This window comes from Halichoerus grypus, chromosome 10, assembly GCF_964656455.1.
Source record: "Halichoerus grypus chromosome 10, mHalGry1.hap1.1, whole genome shotgun sequence".
Lineage (NCBI taxonomy): Eukaryota > Metazoa > Chordata > Mammalia > Carnivora > Phocidae > Halichoerus > Halichoerus grypus.
Window position 1 is genome coordinate 29,351,841 of NC_135721.1, and position 20,021 is coordinate 29,371,861.

General features: G+C 37.4%; 1 protein-coding gene and 1 pseudogene across 1 annotated transcript in view; both read right to left on the reverse strand.

Annotated features, from left to right (window-relative positions):
- The window catches only part of HEATR5B (HEAT repeat containing 5B), a 110,502-nt gene that overhangs the window by 56,743 nt on the left and 33,738 nt on the right, over positions 1-20,021 (reverse strand). Inside the window, exons 18-21 of the mRNA XM_036070397.2 lie at positions 19,668-19,858; positions 11,421-11,580; positions 5,062-5,251; positions 2,683-2,852 (exon numbers count right to left, since the gene is read on the reverse strand). Of these exons, the coding sequence (XP_035926290.1) occupies positions 2,683-2,852; positions 5,062-5,251; positions 11,421-11,580; positions 19,668-19,858 (711 nt within the window). The remainder of the gene's footprint in view (positions 1-2,682; positions 2,853-5,061; positions 5,252-11,420; positions 11,581-19,667; positions 19,859-20,021) is intronic.
- Positions 5,911-9,079, reverse strand: LOC118521704 (stromal membrane-associated protein 1 pseudogene; annotated as a pseudogene).

The window sequence follows — 20,021 nt, forward strand, 5'->3', positions numbered from 1 at the left end:
ATCCTCCCATGGTTATATCTATCTTTCTTTCTCCCTATATATCGGCCTCCTGCTGTCTTTTCCTTCCTCCTTTATCCAAATGAGACCTCATAATGCATTATTATTTTAGCACTGTCTTGTTAACATCTTTATTTCTTTCATCCTGCTATCATTTAAGTGAATCTGCTTGGCCAAAGTCCAACTATGAATGTATCAAAGTATCTGGCTGCTCAATGGTTGGTTATAGGTGCTGAAGAAAAATCTTACAAGGTGAACTGCTACCATCATGATTCACACAATGGAGCCAAAAAAGGGTCACAACCCTCTGCTGAACCCTCAGTACTACCACAGAATCTTCTATTTCTCCAGTTAGTCCAATCTCCCACATTCCACTCTTCTCAAACTTCTTGCCCTCTTCTTTGCTCCCTCACTCATAAAACTTATCTTCCCTATTACTTGATTAAGAAAGTAAAAGTCATTAGATGATAGCTCCCCCAACTTCCAGCCACCAAATCCAAAAACCCACCTCTACCTACACTCATCCTCTCCTCTTTTCTTCATGTTGCACTGGAGAGACATTCTCTTACTTGTGCCCTGGAAACTCCACCCCATCAGACCCACTCTCTGCCCCACAACTTAAACTCTCCCACTCTACTGGTTCCATCTCTTCAGCATTTAAGCCCTCACTCCTCACTACTGTAGGAGAAAAAGTCTTGCCTGACCCCATCACTCCTTTGACCTATGGCCCTCAGTCCTCTCCTATCAAGTCAACTTCAGAATGAAGTTTCTATTCATAGCCCAGTGTATTTGGGCTTCCATTTGTAACCACTCTGCTAGATGAACTCTTGCTAAAGACACCATGTGACAAAAGTCAAAGGGCACATGATGGCTCTCATCTTGATCTCTCACAAATACGTTACATAGCTGACAGCTCCTCTACTCCACTTGGCTTCTGTGAACACTACAAACTCCATTTTTCCTTTAATCTTCCAGATTGCTTCATAGTTTTCCTGATTCTTCTTATTTTCCTTTTATAGGCTGGGTTCCTCATTCAGCATTCTCTCCCTGGTGATCTTAACTACTCCTGTCTTTATTTCCCATCTAAATTCTTACGCCTCTCAAATTTAAGTTTCCAACCAAATTTCTCTTTTCTGAGCTCCAGGCCATGAAACTACCAATTATCTAAAACTGAACTGATTATATCCACTCTTCCCAACTTCTTCCTATTCCAGTGTTACCAATCTCAGGAAATTATATTTCTATGTTCAAGTCAGAATGTGGATTACATCCTTCTCTCTTTTCCTTATGGCCAATTAATCAACAGATTCTACTGATTCTTCCTCTTTTTTTTTTTTTAAAGATTTTATTTATTTGAGAGAGAAAGAAAGCGAGAGACAGAGCAGGAGTGGAGGGGGAGGGGCAGAGGGGGAGGGAGAAGCAGACTCCCTGCTAAGCAAGGAACTTGATCCCAGGACCGTGGGATCATGACCTGAGCTGAAGGCCGACACTTAACTAACTGAGCCACCTAGGTGTCCCCACTGATTCTTCCTCTTAAATATCACTCAATTCTATTTATTTTTCCCTATTCAAATTGCTGCCAATATAGAGCAAGTCATTATCACCTCCCTCCTAGAGCACCATAATTCTCAAAGTCCAAAGTTTAATACATCTAGAAAGCCTGCATGATCTCTCACCTGGCTAAGTGTCCAGCCTCATTCCGTGCCCAGGCCCCACCCACCCCTTCTCTCTCAGCCCTAACCACACCAACTAAACAGTTTCTCAAATGTGTCACATTCCTTCCCATTTGGGGGCCTTTCATATATTTTTCTGTCTGCCTAAAAATAAATGCTGTCTATTGCAATATTATGCTTTCTCCTGAACTAACTCCTATTTGTCCTGCAGATCATACCTTCAGTATCATTTTTTCAGGTAAATCTTTTCTGAATGCCTGGATTCTGACAGGCTCCCCCGTTATGTGTTTTCCTATAGCCTCTTCTAGCACTTATCTGTTTTTTGTGGGTTTTTTTATTAAAGATTTTATTTATTTATTTGACAGAGAGAGACACAGCGAGAGAGGGAACACAAGCAGGCGGAGAGGGAGAGGGAGAAGCAGGCTTCCCGCTGAGCAGGGAGCCCAATGCGGGGCTCGATCCCAGGACCCTGAGATCATGACCTGAGCCGAAGGCAGACGCTTAATGACGGAGCCACTCAGACGCCCCCACTTATCTTATTTGTAAATAATTATTATTGACCATGTTCCCTTGTAAACTATAAATTTCAGTATGGCAGAAGCTTCATCTTGTCTCATCTACAAATGTATTCCCAGGACTTTGCATGGTATGTGACATGTAGGTGGCTCTCAATAAGTACTTACTAAGTGAACAAATTAATGACTATGATGATAGCAACAGACCCTCAGAAGTTATCAATCAAACTTCAGGACATAAAATTCTGAATGGGAAAGACTAAAAATATGATGCATTCTTAGCCAAGAAATAAACAGTTCATCAAAATATTTCTTAAAAGGTGAAAAAGGAAACCAGTAAATAAAAATGAACAGTCATAAAATGACTATTGAAGGTGAAACTCTAGAATGCACAATCCAGAAAGCTTACACTTTTTGTTTTGATCTAGTTTAATCTTTTGGGAAACAAATTTGGGGCTCCCTAAGTAAATCAATGAATGAAACAGTTTTATACTTACACACAGGCTCGGAACAAGACTAGAGAGATTGACATGTCGTGGTGCAAACATGTGTAGCTGCTGAAGGCAAGATATGGCAGCTGCCTGAACCAGAGAATCTGAATGGTCCTGGGTTATTGCACAACCCACCAAACAAGAAGAACGAATGGTGGAAATTGTTGCTCCATTCCCTGGTAGCAAAATCAAAGAAAATGCAAAATGCTATTATTAGTACTACCAAAAACAATAATCTTCTAAACAACCCCTTTCTGATCACTATTCAGATTATTTTGAAGACAAGAAGTCTGCAAAGTCCATAGAAATGACTTCAAAACATGATTGTATATGGATGACAATAATATATCCCTCCTAGATTTAGCTAGGTTTATAGAAATCCCCTAGGAAACTATATTGTCCTTTAAACCCATCACTGTTTTACTTGAAAGAGCCAGAAGATTCCTCATTCTCTGTCCAACCAATATTATCACTATATTATTTAATAACTCCAAATCCTACTTTCCTAAGAATTAATGAAAACTTTTACAGAGATAGTCAGGAAAAATAATAATAGTATTATATACTGTGTAAAAACATCTTAATTGCCTATTATAAGTGCTTTAAAATTTTTGCCAGTGTAATTTATATACATATAATGCCAAACAAAGAAATCATAGTCATATAGAGTCGCATTCTAGTTTGAAATACATATTGCATCATCATCACTGCATCAGAAAACACTTAGTAAACACCTATGTTTAATCAGGCACATATTTATCTTGTCCATATCCTTATGATAACACTGGAAGAAAAAATTACCAACTTTCTCAAAGAGGACACTGAGTGCAAGAAAAAGAATGTCTAAATCACGTATTTTCCAATTCCTAGCATTCTTCAATAAGATTTTTTCATTTTTGGATTCTTTCTTTTTTAAAAATATCTGTGCAGAGGGAGACAACACAGCATAGTGGTTAAGAATGCATGCAAAGGAAACTGATGTGGGCTTCATCTCTGGCTCCAACCACTCACTAGCTATACAAAACCATGGAAAAGCTCTTAATCTCTCCCAGCCTCAGAGTTTCATCTGTCAAATGGAGAGATGCACCTATCTCAGGATGCTGTTAGAATTAAATAAGATAATGTGTATAAAAATCTTGACCCAGTGAAAGCATTTACTAAATGATAGGGGAAAAAGGGAAAACTCTGAAAATGGATGATACATTCAGGATAAATTCACAATAATTTTCTGCCTTCTGTGTTTCATTCAACCTTTAGTAAAATTATGTCAGTGGAATTGTGTAGTTAGAATATGGGCCTCAGGATCATAAATCTGTCACTCAGTTAAGTAACTTTAGGCAAGTTACTAATCTTCTCTGAGCTTGGTTCCTCATAGAAAAATTACATAATATTATCTCCCTTATGGGAGTGGGTTTTCAAACTATGTTCCTGATCTTTAGAATTCAAAAAAACAGTGAAGCAGAAGTCCATGAAGACAAGTGGATGGTACTCCAGGACAAAGGAACTCCACTTTTCATCTTTGTCTTCATGGAGCTCCAGGTAAAATTTAATTTAGAAAGGATTCCTCTGGGGGTGCCTGGTGGCTTAGTTGGTTAGGTCTCCAACTCTTGATTTCGGCTCAGGTCATGATCTCAGGATCATGAGATTGAGCCCTGTGTTGAGTGTGGAACCTGCTTAAGATCTTCTCTCTCCCTCTGCCCCTCCCAGCTCACACTTTCTCTCTCAAAAAAAAAAGGAAAGGCTTTCTCTGCTCAAAACTTCAAATAATAGTTAGTCATAGGTATGTTGTAGGGATTAAATAAAATAGCGTATATAAAAAGCAGAGTTGATGGGGCGCCTGGGTGGCTCAGTCGGATAGGCGTCTGCCTTCGGCTTGGGTTGTCATCCCGGGGTCCTGGGATCGAGTCCCACATCGGGCTCCCTGCTCAGTGGGGAGCCTGCTTCTCCCTCTGCCTCTGCCTGCCACTGCCTCTGCTTGTGCTCTCTCTCTCTCTGTCAAATAAATAAATAAAATCTTAAAAAAAAAAAAAAAGCCGAGTTGAGTGTCTGGGTGACTCAGTCCATCAAGCACCTGTCTTTGGCTCAGGTCATGATTGAGCCCCAAGTTGAGTCAGGCTCCTTGCTCAGCAGGGAGTCTGCCTCTCCCTCTGCCTCCCCCTCCCCCTGCTTGTGCTCTCTCTGTTTCTCTCTCTCTCAAATAAATAAATAAAATAAATCTTTAAAAAAAAAGCAGAGTTGTAGGCCTTCGGTAAATAAGAAGCATTCAGTACACAGTCATCAGTAATTATTACTATTACAAGTTTTCATTAAGCAACATGATAGCGACATTCAGGAAACTGAAAGATAGCAATGTCTAGTTCCTTTATTTAAGATGAATTTACTCACCTTGTAGCTCAGGGCCAACAGTAGTTATTATGGCACCCAAGCATCTACCCAAACACTGATGAACTTCCGTATGTGAAGGTGGGACTGTCAACAGCAAGGTAAGAACTAGAGATAATGTTGGTTCCACATATCCACGATACATTGGGCCACTAGAATCCACTATAAGAGCAAGTGAATGAAGAGACCATGTCTGGAATGAAATATAATTTTATTTAGTGGTAAGGAATAATTCGAGTATACTGAATTGATTTTTTAACTTAAATGTTAATAAATATTAACACCTTATTTTTTTTTATGGATTCATCTGTTTAATATAGGGATATAACACTTTGTCAATACTAGGCACCATAAAATGTAAACATAATTACTGTCATAAACCTGGATATACCTTCAAGGATTCAAAGTGGCTTTGTTTAGTTACCCTGTTTGCATATAGTGCAGAGAAAGGTCTTCATGTTATTAGCACTATATACATAAGAAGAGATCCAAATTACAGGAGAGGCAGATAAAATTTGAGTTCTTTAAACATTCGTTAAACTAAGTTTTGTAGTAACATCCAGGTTTATCTTCCTTTCACTAACCATGTTCCCTGTTAAGCACATCATAACAACAGCACAGTGAAGTGAATGATGAAATAAAAGAATTTTGATACACTAGAAAACAGTACTCAGTGATACATTTACATTCTATTTATATGATTAAACATTTGATCATACAGTACCTTCGTAAGGATTACTGGCTAATTTGGGGGTGTGGTTTATACTGTTAGAGGTATTACTAACATGATAACTACTTCCCTTATATGCAGATATTAGAGCTATAATTTTATTGAGAGTAAAACTGATACTGCAAGTTGACTGAGCAGCTTCTCAAATAATGTGGTTTATGAAATCATGGGAAATGAGCAAAGCTGCCCTTGACATAAAATGGTGCTTTTCTCAAAGTGCTTTTCACATCAAATTTAATCAGTACAGACCAACACGGTCAGTCAGGTAATTCTTAGTATGAACAAATGAGGAAAAAGAAAAAAAATATATGTACATGAATAAACAGGGGAACTAGATACGTTTTAGCAAGGAGTGTCAGGTGGTAGTTCTGGATGAAACTTGCACTGCAGTTTTCACTTCCACAGCTGTGTGCTGAGAGTCTGACCCGATGAGCTTCTAGATCATCCTGCTGTTGTGTTGGGGGGCTGGCCAAAACCCACTGTTGGGGGGCACCTGGGTGGCTCAGTCGTTAAGCGTCTGCCTTCGGCTCGGGTCATGATCCCACGGTCCTGGGATTGAGTCCCACATCGGGCTCTCTGCTCGGTGGGAAGCCTGCTTCTCCCTCCCCCACTCCCCCTGCTTGTGTTCCCTCTCTCGCTGTGTCTGTCTGTCAAATAAAAAAAAAAAAAAAAAAAAAAAAAAAACCCCACTGTTGGGTTCGTACTACTGATACTCATGCCAGCCATTTGCTGATTCATCTGTGAGAGGTTCCGCTGGGGCTGTTAAGCTTGCGGCAGGCCAGACTTACTCTGGGGTGCACCCATCTGTCCCACCATTCCTCCTTGGGGGCCAACCACATTTGGAGGAAGTGGCATCACACTAGTTTGTGCATTTCCCATAAACCCCTTGGGCATGGGCATGCCCACCATCATGCTTGCACTCTGTCCCATCACATTTCCGAGAAGGCCAGGAGCTGCAGGTGTATATTTGTGGGTCCCATAAACACACCAGGAGTACTCTGCTGCTGAATGGTTCCTGTACCATATAAAGGTAAGATGGAGTCTTTGGAGAGCTGTTTCTTTGCCACCTCTTCTGACTTTGTAGCTTGCTCGGTGAACAGATCCAGATCTCCAGATATTCCTGTAGACAAAGTGGCAGCTGCAGGTATAGAAGGCATCCCCTCAGCTGAGGGTATGACAGTTGCAGGTAAGGGATTAGAGATCATTGGTCCAAAGATGTCTAGATCATCATTCAGGGATGGCACCGCGGTTGTGTTCCCATTGGTCACTGGTGCCTCAGCAGGGCCATCAAGTCCTAAAAGATCAACAGTGGGCTCCGCAGCTTTTTTAGGGCTGGTACTTTTTTTGGGCTCCAACTGCTGATCTTTCTTCTGCAGCTTTTCAGTTGTAAGAGGTTTTGCAGGCTTTTCTGGCTCCTTTTCTTTCTTTTTCTCTTCTTTTTTTTTTTTTTCCTTTTCTTTATTTGTAATAGCTATTGCATTTTTATCGTAGTATTTCTTCTTTTCATATTTATCTCTGATGAAAATTTCCACTGCTTGATCTGTCTGTGGTCTTTGAAAGTTCTCTGGAAGATTGGCTTCATAGAGTAGTCTTGCTTTAATATTTTCCATATCTTGCATGCACTGTATCTGTTGTGGTGTACATTGGTCTAGGTTGACTGACTTGACCCTGGATATATGAACCCCAAGATTTCCATGGATTCCAGCACATCTGATGCAAATAAATACACCAATATTCCAGGAAGCCCATTGAGGACCTTTGGCCTCACAGTCGGCGCAGTACTTTTTGTCCTCCTCCCTCAGCAGCTTGGGCAGGATGAGCTGGTGCTGCTCATTCAGCTTCTGAGCCTTCTGCCGGCAGGAGCCCATCGCCATCTCGGCAGCGGGGGCGGGGGGAAGGGAGCCCGGGGCAGCTATGGCGGCGGCGGACTCGGGCAGGAGCTGGGCAGCATGAACACACCTGGAGCCCCCGAGACCGCATGGAGACTCAGCCCAGGAAGCGGTGGCGGCAGCAGCTGGAACTGGAGGAGGAGCGGCGGCCTAACACCTTAATTTTTAATCAATGATCTAAAAATACTTTAACCAAAGCAACTGATGTACAAGTGTTATGTTTAAGTTTCTCTGCAGCATGGCTTTGAGTGTCAAATAAAATTTCGATGATGAATTCATTTTCTTCTATTATAATGTACATCTATCTCATACATTCAAAACACCATGACTTACGTAATAAGCATTTGATTTAGTGGATGCTTATGGACATCAAATATATTTTTATTGCCTGTATTGTGGAGTTTTGCTAAATAATGAGCCTGAAATAGAACAATCACCATCACAATGTTCTGTACTCGGATACATTTCTATAGCAATGATATTCACGTATCAGCTCTTCAAGTGCATTGAACCATTTCAAGCCCCTATTTATGCCTACTAAGCACAAAGTAATCTTACTGGCTAGTAGCATTTCCAAAACTAATCCCAGAGCAGCATATTGTAATCAGCACAGGCTTGAGAAAATTAAGTCCTTTAAACTGCCTACATCCAGCTGTAGAAGAACTTATCTTTTATTTCTGCTGCTGGCAGCTCAAAAGGAGAGCTATACTACTGGGCTGAGGACAGAGAGATCTCAACTTGCCAACAAAGGAAAAAAAAAAAAATCCACACCTCAACTTTTACTACCTATCAATCTGCTGTAATCCTAGAGAACTCAGCAACCTGACTTGGACAGATATGTACAGAAACCACATCTACTGACAAGAGCTAGCAGAAAATAATAGGGATATAGCAACTTGAGGGAGGAAGACTAGAGCAAACATTCTGGAGAAAATGATTAAATGTAAGAAATAGAGGTGCCTTGGGCGCCTGGGTGGCTCAGTTGGTTAAGCGACTGCCTTCGGCTCAGGTCATGATCCTGGAGTCCCTGGATGGAGTCCCGCATCGGGCTCCCTGCTCGGCAGGGAGCCTGCTTCTCCCTCTGACCCTCCCCCCTCTCATGTGCTCTCTCTCTCTCTCATTCTCTCTGTCTCAAATAAATAAATAAAATCTTTAAAAAAAAAAAAAAAAGAAAGAAATAGAGGTGCCTGGCTGGTTCAGTCAGTAGAGCATCAACACTTGATTTCAGGGTTGTGAGTTCAAGCTCCACATTGGGTATAGAGATTACTTTAAAAAATAAGTAATAAAAAATAAATGTACAGAACAAAAAGCACTTTAATAAAACTGTAGTAAGAATTTTTTAGGCCACATAAATTAAAGCACAAAGGAGATTCTAGAAGTGTTTTTTTTAAAAAAACCCAGGATTTATATTAAAGATGCAATGGAAAACTGGAAAAACAATAGCTACTGCTAAAAACCAGAATCATGATTTTGAGGATCAATGGAAGATTATAACATTGAGTGAAAATACCAAAAAATAAAAATAATGAGGAAAAAAGACAAGATCTAATATATGAATAATACTAGTTCCAAAAAGAGAAAAAGATAAACTTATATAGAATTTGATGAACTTCACAGGAAAAGTCTTACACGCTGCCAAACAAAAATGTAAGGTTACAGACGTACATCTATATTTCAGGTAAGTTTCTTAGCAAAAGCAATGAAAAGATGGGGAATAAAGATTGCTGTGATGCCTGTAACTATCTATTAATTCAGAAGTTTATCACATAAACCATTGTCTTTTGCAAGTGTGAAATGCATGCGTAGTATAAAGGAAAATGAATTCATCACTAAAGTCTCATTTCTGGATATGCAAAGCCACACTGCAGAGAAACTTTTAAACACAATATTTGTACACCAGTGGTTTACATATTGCCTTTAATTTCCTAAAGAACATAACTGAAAGTTTTTAGAGATAAATGATTAAAATTTGAGATGTTAATATTTACTGAAATTTAACTTTAAAAAAGACTACCATTAGCCTCTTATGTGCAACACCAGAATACAGAAAATCCTGAAACATTTATGAATAATGAAAGAAAAGGATTGTGTGCCAGGAATAGTATACTCAACTAAAATTCATTCAAATGTGAAGGCAAAATAAAGCCATGTTTTAGATATGCAAGGATTAAAAAAGCATACCATTCAAGCTAATGATTGTTGGAGGAATTTTTCCTATCCAATGAAAATGTAAAAAAGAACAAAGATCTCAAGACAGGAGTTGAGGATACAAAGAAGAAAGTATTATTGAAAAATAAATCTCTGGTGATTATAGTTAAATAGATGTAGCCAATAATAGGACTGTAAAGTATAATTTTTGAGTTAGGATTCTTAAAACAGAAGACACATTAGGGAAAACTTAAGAAAATCTACTATACTCTTCTTGTGCAGATACACGGTAGCACTGAGGGAATGTAACTGATACAAATTTTAGTAAAATGTCCTGTCATATTAAAATAATTGTGCAGAGTGGTCACTTAGAGGAGTGTGATTTTAAGAAATTAAAAGCAAGAGAAGGCTGAGAAGAAGGTGAAGACAAAAGAAAGCAAACTACCACCATGCTCTTTGACATAAAAGAAGAAAGCAGAGGGGCACCTAGGTGGCTCAGTTGGTTAAGCGTCTGACTCTTGATTTCATGACTCAGGGTTGTGAGATCAAGCCCCGTGTCGGGCTCCACACTGAGCGTGGAGCCTGCTTAAGATTCTCTCTCCCTCTCCCTCTGCCCTTACCCTGCCCCTGCTTGCATGCTCTCTCTCTCTAAAAAAGAGTAAATTAAATTAAAAAAATAAAATAAAGCAGCAACTTTTTAGGTAAAATGTTCTTCTAGTCCACTGTGAAAATAGAATTTTTTAAAAAGCAGTGTAGCACCTTATCCCTTAAGGGATAAGCTTACTTGATTTTTGTTTCTAACCTTTTTGGGAGTTTTGGGCTTTACACAGCTGGAAACTTTTACCAAGAAGTCAAAGACAAACTAAGCCTGTAGACTAGAATCCTCTGATGGATTCACTGTCTCTTATCTAACTGTGAAGGAACTTATTAATAAACTAATGATAGGCCCTAATGCCAAATCAATTTGTCTCTTTTCCCAATTTGCATTCCCAATACGAAGTCGGTAAAAATTGAATGTTACTGGATTCATATACTCTTAATATTTTTAGGTGTATCAATGTGAGGTGGCAAATCAAGAGCACAGTATATCTTCACACAAGTGAACCTCTTGCCTTTCATTGCAGTTATATTTCATTGTATATAAAATGTTTAAGGAGAAACAAACAAACAAAAAGTTCCAGGAGGAGACTTGAAGATTCAACCAAAAACACTGGACCTGGGATGGTATATAAGTGGGAAGAGAGAGAGATGGTCATTAAAAGAAACTTAATCAATTTAGCAAATGTAAGGAAATGCAAAAAAAAAAAAAAAGAGAGAAAACAAGTACAAAAGACAGTAAGTAATAAAAAGAAACTATGCTTCAAGAAATATATATGAATGGATTAAATTCCCAGAGTAAGGTAGATTTAAGATTAGGTTAAAATACAAAATCCTGTTCTACATTTTTATAAGAAAGACTCATAAAATAAAATGACAGGGAAAGACTCTAATACATTTTTTGAACAAATTATCAGAATCATTACTATTTTACAACAACTAATAGTCCTAAAAATATTATTTAAAAATTTAATAAAGAAAAAAAATCAACATTTTACCTGAACTTCAGAGGATGTTCCATCTTGTGCTAGAGCCAATAAAATGCTGACACTGGTTTTTAGATGTTGTCCTGAGCCGATACCACCAACATAGCGATGCAAGCAGCCCAGAGCCAATGAATGCCCAGTTCTGGATACAACATCGCGGGCTGATTTCAACCTGAAAAAAAGTTATGCTTCAGAAATTGTTTTTTCTATTTCCCTATGGAAATCAGAAAAGACTACAGTTATGATTACTTCTTTTTCCACTCCCTACCAAGAGTTAGAGATTAATGACAAAGGTTGGTGAAAGTGACATATTTCATGGAATAAAGCCTATTTTTATTTTAAAGAAAATGTGAAAGAAGAATCACAACTTCTCAGTTTTAAACATTATTCCTTGAAAAGTCAAGAATCATTTGAAAAATATTTTTATTATTGGTGTTTTAAATAAAAGAATTGTTTTTATAACTGGTTTTAAAAATATAAAAAACAGGGTAACTCTAGTCATAGAATTAAAGAAAATGTTAACTTTCACTTAAGAAATTTTCTATAATTATGATTTGAACCTCTTTAAAATGCATCAGTCCTTTTCTGTGTGAAATATATCTAATGAACTAAAAAATATAAAAAGGAGATATTGTATATTAATTTTTGAAAATAGGCTTTATTGAGACATATACAATAAAATTCACCAATTTTAATTCTTTTCAAGTAAACATAGAACATTTACCAAGACAGATAATTAATTCCAATAAATGGGAATAAAACACATCAGAATTTATGGGATGCAGATGAAGTATGTTTTAAGGTGAATTTATAGCATTAAAATTCTAATATTAGGAAAGAAGAAAGGTTTTAAATCAATTATCTAAACTTCCACCTTCAGAACCTAGAAAGAGAAAAGCAAACTGAACCAAAAAAAAGCATAATGAAGCAAGTTATAAGGGTAAAGCAGAAATCAGTGGAAGAGAAAACAGAAAAATGGAGAAACTCAATGAAACAAAAGCTGTTTTTTTTAAAAGAACCATAACACGATAAACCCTTCAACTGACTAAATAAGAAAAAAAGGAAAGACAGAATGTATATTCTGCTGCTGTTGGGTAAAGTATTCTATAAATGTCAATTAGGCCAAGTTAGATGATTGTATTGGTAAAATCTATATTTTTAGTAATTTGGGAGCATCTGTTCTATCAATTACTGAGAGAGGAATGCTGAATCTCCTATAATTATGGACTTTCACTTCTATTAGGTTTTGTTCCATGTATTTTATTTTATTTTTTTAAAGATTTTATTTATTTATTTGAGGGAGAACGAGCTGGCAAGGAGGGGCAGAGGGAGAGGGAGAAGCAGGCTCCTGCTGAGCAGGGAGCCCGACGCAGGGCTTGATCCCAGGACCCTAAGATCATGACCTGAGCTGAAGGCAGACGCTTAACCGACCGAGCCACCCAGGTGCTCCTTGTTCCATGTATTTTAAAACTATATCATAAGATACATAAACATAGAGAATTGCTATGTATTCTTGGGGAATACATCCTTTTATCATTATGAAATCACTCATTTATTCTGATAACAATCTTTGTTACAAAATCTACTTTTTCTAATAATAACAGAGCCACTTCAGCTTCCTTTGGATTAGTGTTTTCATGCTATATTATTCCTATCCTTTTACTTTTAACCTCTCTCTGTCTTTTAGTTAAAGGGGTTTCTTGTAGACAGCATATAGTTAGATCTTGTTTGGTTTTTTATTTTATTTTTTATTTGAGAGAGCGAGAGAGCATGATTGGGGGCAAGGGGAGGTAGAGGGGCAGAGGGAGAAGGAGAAGCAAACTCCCCACTAAGCAGGGAGCCTGACATGGGGCTCAATCCCAGGACTCTGAGATCATGACCTGAGCTGAAATCAAGAGTTGAACACTTAATGGACTGAGCCAACCAGAAGCCCCTAGATCTTGCTTTTATTTCTTTCTTGATTTTAAAGATTTTATTTATTTATTTGAGAGAGAGAGAGAGAGTGAGCAAGAGAGAGCACAAGCCGGGGAAGGGGCAGAGAGGGAGAGGGAGAGGCAGGAGCAGATTCCCTGCTGAGCAGGGAGCCTGATGTGGGACTCGATCCCAGGACCCTGGGTTCACGATCTGAGCTGAAGGCAGACACTTAACCGACTGAGCCACCCAGGTGCCTGATCTTGTTTTTATTTAACCTGACAAACCCTAACTTTTACTTGTAATGTTTAGACCATTTACATTTAATGCTATTATCGGCATGGTTGGGTTTAAGTCTACCATATTGCTATTTGTGCTCTATTTGTCACATCAGTTTGTTCCCTTTTCCCTCTTTCTGTCTTCTTTTGGATTTAGTATTTTTTATGATTCCATTTTATCTCCACTATTGGTTTATTAATTATACATTATTATTTTTTAGTATAATCTCTGGAGTTTATAATATATGTATTTTTAAAAGATTTATTTGAGAGAGAGTGAGAGAGAGCACAAGCAAGGAGGAGGGGAAGAAGGAGAAGCAGGCTCCCCGCTGAGCAGGGAGCTCCACATGGGGCTCAATCCCGGACCCTGGGATCATGACCTGAGCTGAAGGCAGACACTTAACTGAATGAGCCACCCAGATGCCCCTATAATATACATTTCTAAGTCTTTATGATCTACCTTCAAAGAATATCATATTCTTTCATGTATATTATACACAATCAGAGTATACTACCATTTCCTCTTCCCATTCTCTGTGCTGTTGTCAGGTATTTTACTTCTCTACATATTAAAATCCTACCATATGTTATTATATTTGCATTAAAGAGTCAATTATCTTTCCAAGGCATTTGAAAATGAGAATAAAAATAGCTTGCAGACTCCGCTGCCCAGGAGCTGCCCATGCCACCCAGCCATGGTCAACCCTACCGTGTACAACAGTGCCATGCTTGGTGAGCCCTTGGGTCACATCTTTGAGCTGTTTTGCAGACAAAGCTTCAAAGACAAGAGAAAACTTTCATGCTCTGAGCACTGGAGAGAAAGGATTTGGTTATACAGCTTCCTGCTTTCACAGGATTATTCAGGGATTTATGTGCCAGGGTGGTAACTTCACATGCCATAATGGCACTGGTGGCAAGTCCATCTGTGGGGAGAAATATGATGATGAAAATGTTATCCTGAAGCATATGGGTCCTGGCATCTTGCCCATGACAAATGCTGGACCCAACACAAACAGTTCCCAGTTTTTTCATCTGCACTGCCAACAGTGAGTGGTTGGATGGCAAGGCTGTGGTCTCTGGCAAGTGAAAGAGGGCATGAATATTGTGGAAGCCATTGAGTGCTTTGGGTCCAGGAATGGCAAGACCAGCAAAAAGATCACCATTGCTGACTGTGGACAAATCTAATAAATTTGACTTGTGTTTTATCTTAACTACCAGTCCATTACTTCTGTAGCTCAGGAGAGCACCCCTTCACCCCCATCTGTTCAAAATATCCTATAATCTTTGTGCTCTCACTGCAGTTCTATGAGATCCATATTTTCCTTATTCCCCTCCAAGTCTAGCTGGATTGCAGAGTTAAGTTTATAATTACAAAATAAAAACTAAACAACAATAAAAAAGAAATTAATGAGAAAAAAAATAATAGGTCATTTAAAAATAGACTTATAAAAGAATAAGTCTTTATATTTATCCACATAGCTACTACTTTTGGCACTTTTCACTTCTATATTTACATCCAAATTTCCAACTTGTATCATCTTTTTTGTGTGTGTGCAAAAAGCTTCTTTTAACATTTCTTATAGTATACCTTGTAAGCAATGAATTTCCCAACTTTTCACAGTCTTAAAGTCTTTATTAAAACTTTGGTTTTGAAAAGCATTTTCACTGGGTATAAAGTTCTAGGTCATTCTACTGTTTTCTGCTTGCACAGTTTATGATCAGAAGCCTGCTAAAACTGTTACCTTTGTTCCTCTGCATGATGTCTTTTCCCCACTGGCTGCTTTTATGATGTTCTTTTTATCACTGGCTTTAAGGAATTTGATTATCATACGCTTTTTGATTTGTAAATTTATAGTTGTCATCAAAGTTGAAAATTTTTGTCTACTATTTCTTCAAATAATTTTTGACCTACCCTTACTTCTAAGATTTCAATTATCTGAATGTAAGCTTGACATTGTTCTAGAAGTCACTGAGACTTCTGTTCATTTTTTCCCCCAGTCTTTTTTTTCTGTGCTTCATTTGGAATAGTTTCTATTTCCATCTTCAACATCATTTTTTTTCCTACTGCAATGTCTAATCTTCTGTTAATCCCAACCAATGTATTTTTTTCATTTGAAATATTTTACATTTCTAGAAGTTTCCCCTGGGTTATTTTATGAATTTCATTTTTTTCATCATGCTTGGGTTTTTCTTATACTTCCTTAAAAATATGGAGCATATTTTTCAGTATTCTTCATTGCTAATTCCATCATCCCTTCCATTTCTGGGCCTATTTCCAAAGACTGATATATTCTCCTGGTAATAGATCTTACTTTCCTGCTTCCTTACACATTTGATTAGTTTGGACTGGATAGTGGGTACTATACATTTTATGATATTAGGTGCTACACTAGTTGTGTTTCTTTAAATACTATCGGGCTTTGTTCTGGAATGTACTTATTAATTAGAATCCGTTTGATCCTTTCAAGGCTTGCTTTTAAATTGTTTTAGAGTGGGTCAATATTGCCTTCAGTTCTAAGGCAATATCCTTCTAAGATTCCATTTTAGGTCTCTCCAATCTGGACAGCAGGAACTATTCTCAATCCTGTGTGAGCCCTGGGGACTGTTTCATATTCTGTCCACCTATTCACCTATTCTTTTCTGTTTTTTTTTTTTTTTCCTGGTCTTGGGCAGTTTCCTTCTGCACATAGCAGCACTCAGCCAAAGACTTGAGATGACTCCTCTGCTCATAGCTCTCTTTCCATGCAGCTCTCTCCTCTCACATATTCTATTCCACACATTCTAGCTATGTTGACCTCCCCAAACTCCAACTTCTTTCTCCTTAACTCAGTTAGGTTTGGGTTTCCTATCCCTGCATTTCAGCCTGGAAACTCTTTCTAGGCAGAAATCTGGAGCAATTATAGTGTTCCCCTTTCTCAGTGTTCCCATTTCTCAGGGATCACTGCTCTATGCTGGCTATTGCCCAATGTCTGAAAACCATTGTTTCATTTATTTTATCTGGTTTCCTAGTTGTTTAAGACAGCAGCAAAAAGCCAGCCCCTGTTCTTCCACCATGACTGGCAGTGCAAGTCCTGTATATATTTTTAATGTTTATTTGAAAGAATAGATTTCATTATTTTATTCATATGTAAGTAGCAATGTAGAGAGTTTAAAACAGAACCTCTAAACCTCATTTTGGACAATGGAAAAGATCAAATAGAAGAACATATGTAACAACACTTTTTAAGCTATAAAATACTACGACTCATAATGTCGCTCATAATCATGTACCAACATAGTCAGTTACTATTAGAAAACAGGATAAAAAAAAAGAAAACAGGATAAAATACCACTAAGAATGGAGCACCTACAGTAACAAAGATGTCTAGAGAGAAACTTTGGTTGAATTTTCAGAACTGTATTACAACTCTCAGTAAGCGATCCATAACCAAATTTCTGTTAAACCCATAAAAGTAAAATAAAGCCAAGAGATGAAAATCCATCACCAAGACTCTGGCTGGTCAGTTTGCCTATGGTGAAGAAAGAAAAATCCCAAGTGCTGTCACAAAACAGATATGAAGAAATGTAGTAATGAAGGAAGTAAACTAAGTCTATTCTTAGCAGTATTTCTAACATATTACACCCTTGGATAAATAACCTCTATCTCTCTATGACTCAGTTTCTCCATAGCAGTCATTTTGGGGAATGAAAGAAGTTAAGAATGAATGTAATCTTGTGAATTCTAAAGCATTACACAGATGACAAAACTGCCTTCATGTTGGTACTTTTCAAAAGGTAATATTTCAGTGAGATAAAAAGCTGAGCCAATTCTCTCAGTGATAATCATCTATTCAATAGAGTAAATAATCTAAGCTATAAGAATATATACTTCCCAGGGGTCTCAAAGTGATTTTCAGTTTGAATGGAAACAAATTCAACCAGTAATGATTTTTATTTCCTTCTGAACTAGGTCTTAAGCAGTTGAAGCAACTCCCTGTTAACTAGAATGGTTTAAGAGAATGATTCCTGTCTAAATGCTAAGATGGCATAAGATTTTAGTGTGTAAATATAGCTGACAGATCTGTATGTATAAACTTTTGGCCTTTCATAGTCACATATTAAATCAACAAAAGACAATGTAGATGAAAACATTCTACTATGAGACAGGAGGACATTGAAACTTTTTCAAGCTAATCTAAGATACCACAGATCTTTATTTTTACTTTTATTTATTTTAAAGATTTATTTATTCATTTTAGAGAGAGAGTGTGTGTGCACAAGCAAGGGGAGGGGCAAAGGGAGAGAGAGAAAGAGAGAGAGAGGGGAAGCAGACTCCCCACTGAGCAGGGAGCCCAAGTAGAGGCTTGATCTCAAGACCTTGAGATTATGACCTGAGTTCAAACCAAGAGCTGGAGGCTTAACCAACTAAGCCACCCACATGCCCCTATTTATTTTTTTAAGTAGTCTCCATGCCCAGTGTGGAGCCCAATGTGGGGCTTGAACTCATGACACTGACATCAAGACCTGAGCTGAGATCAAGAGTTGGATGCTTAACCAACTGAGCCACCCAAGTGACCCTAAGATACCACAGATTTTTAAATGTACCATTACTTTATACAGTAGTATAAAAGAAAGAAAAAATGTATATTGGCTAATTGAATTTAAATAAAAAAAACAAAGAACAAAAAGCGCTGCCAATTAATTATGATGTTTGTAGAGAATTTAAAACAAATTCTAGTATCAGATGAATTGTGAAAAATGGGTAACTTAAAACGCATGTAATAATTAACTTCAAATCATAATCAATTATTTGGAAAAGCTAATGAAACTAGGCACTGAAAATACTTGCAAACCATTAACCAGACAGGTATGAATATGAATGAAGGTCTTTGTGTTTCACCAGAATAACTAAAAAAAAATACTCCTACAGGTATTGGAAATACTTGTAAATTAAAACTCCTTGAACTAAAAAACAAAATGACCACTCTGGAGTTGTCCAAACAAATACACTCTAATTTTACCTATTATTAACAGAGCACAAACCATTAAAAGGTAAGATTGGTTGTGTATTTAAAAACATCTTTAACCAAAGTTGATTTCAGAATCAATGACATACTTGGAAAAGCAAAACTAATCTGTTGCTAGAAAATGGCAGAAGTCATCCCGTAGAAGAGAAGTATCTGGGAATATTTTATCTTCTGCTTGCTCATACTACCCTTAGTGATTCAAACAATACACTGGGGGCATTATCCTATAACCAGACAAACTGCTGTTCATGTCTGAAGACAGCGAAAACCATTCTCAGATAACCAAGAATTCAGAAATACTTTTTCTTCAAAACTACTGCTTCACCACCATTGCTTCCCCCCCATCTCTCTCACTAAAGATTACGGCCTAGTTTGGTATAATTAGTACTCAAAATATACAATTGTTAAAAATAGTTAATTTACATAACTCAAGTATCAGTTCTTGACCACACCTGATATTCAACTTCTCTACTTAAGTACTTGATTAACAACCAAGAGTAATTAATAACTGCATCATCTTAATCATACTTATTTGGAACTCTGAGATCCTCTTTTTAATTAATATGCAAAGAAATCTTTAAAATCTAACACTAACTTTTCCCCTGTTTCAGGGATAATTTAAGAGATGATAAACTTGCTGGCAGTTAGGAAAAGAATGGCTTATTACAAAAAGTGACTAATTAACAAAAAAGTATAATGTGGGGGGGGGCAGAGATAAGAGAAAGGGACTACCAGAGCACCTCTTCAGAGCAGAATACATATAACTAACTGAGAGAAGTCCTATTAACAGTCCTCTTGATTCCATTATGTAACATTCAAAGGCTAAAACCTCACCACACTGAAAGTATCTATAATATTATGACTTCTCCAGATCCTAGAGTTTAAACAATTACTGAACTAAAAAGATTATAAAAAAAATTAAGATTATTAAAAAAAACACAAAATTTTGTCATATGCTATACCATGTGGAAAACATATCATCCAATTACTATAATTATTGATTACTTAAAAAGACATCTTTGCCTCTAAGAGAAACTTACTTGTCAGTAAAGAGACCCACTTACTTGTCAAAGCTATATTGGGCCATTCTAGCAATGAAGGTTGCTTCCCCAACCACCTGAGCCATTCTTCCAAGAGCTTCCCCTGCTGCACATCGTAAGATGGGGTTTGGGTTGTCCAGAGCACCCATAACCAGTGTCAGAGCAGATTTACGAACTTCCTCAGGTCCTAAAGTACTTTTGTTTTCAGCCAGGCCCTACGGTTATTTAAAAAAAAAAGGCAATTCAAAATTCACATTAAATTTTTAAAAAATGTGCTGCAATCTTTGTAAATATACCCACTTCACCCACTTTTTTTAACCAGCTTTTTATTTTTTAATTTTTAAAAGTTTTTATTTTATTTTTTGTTGTTGTTGATAA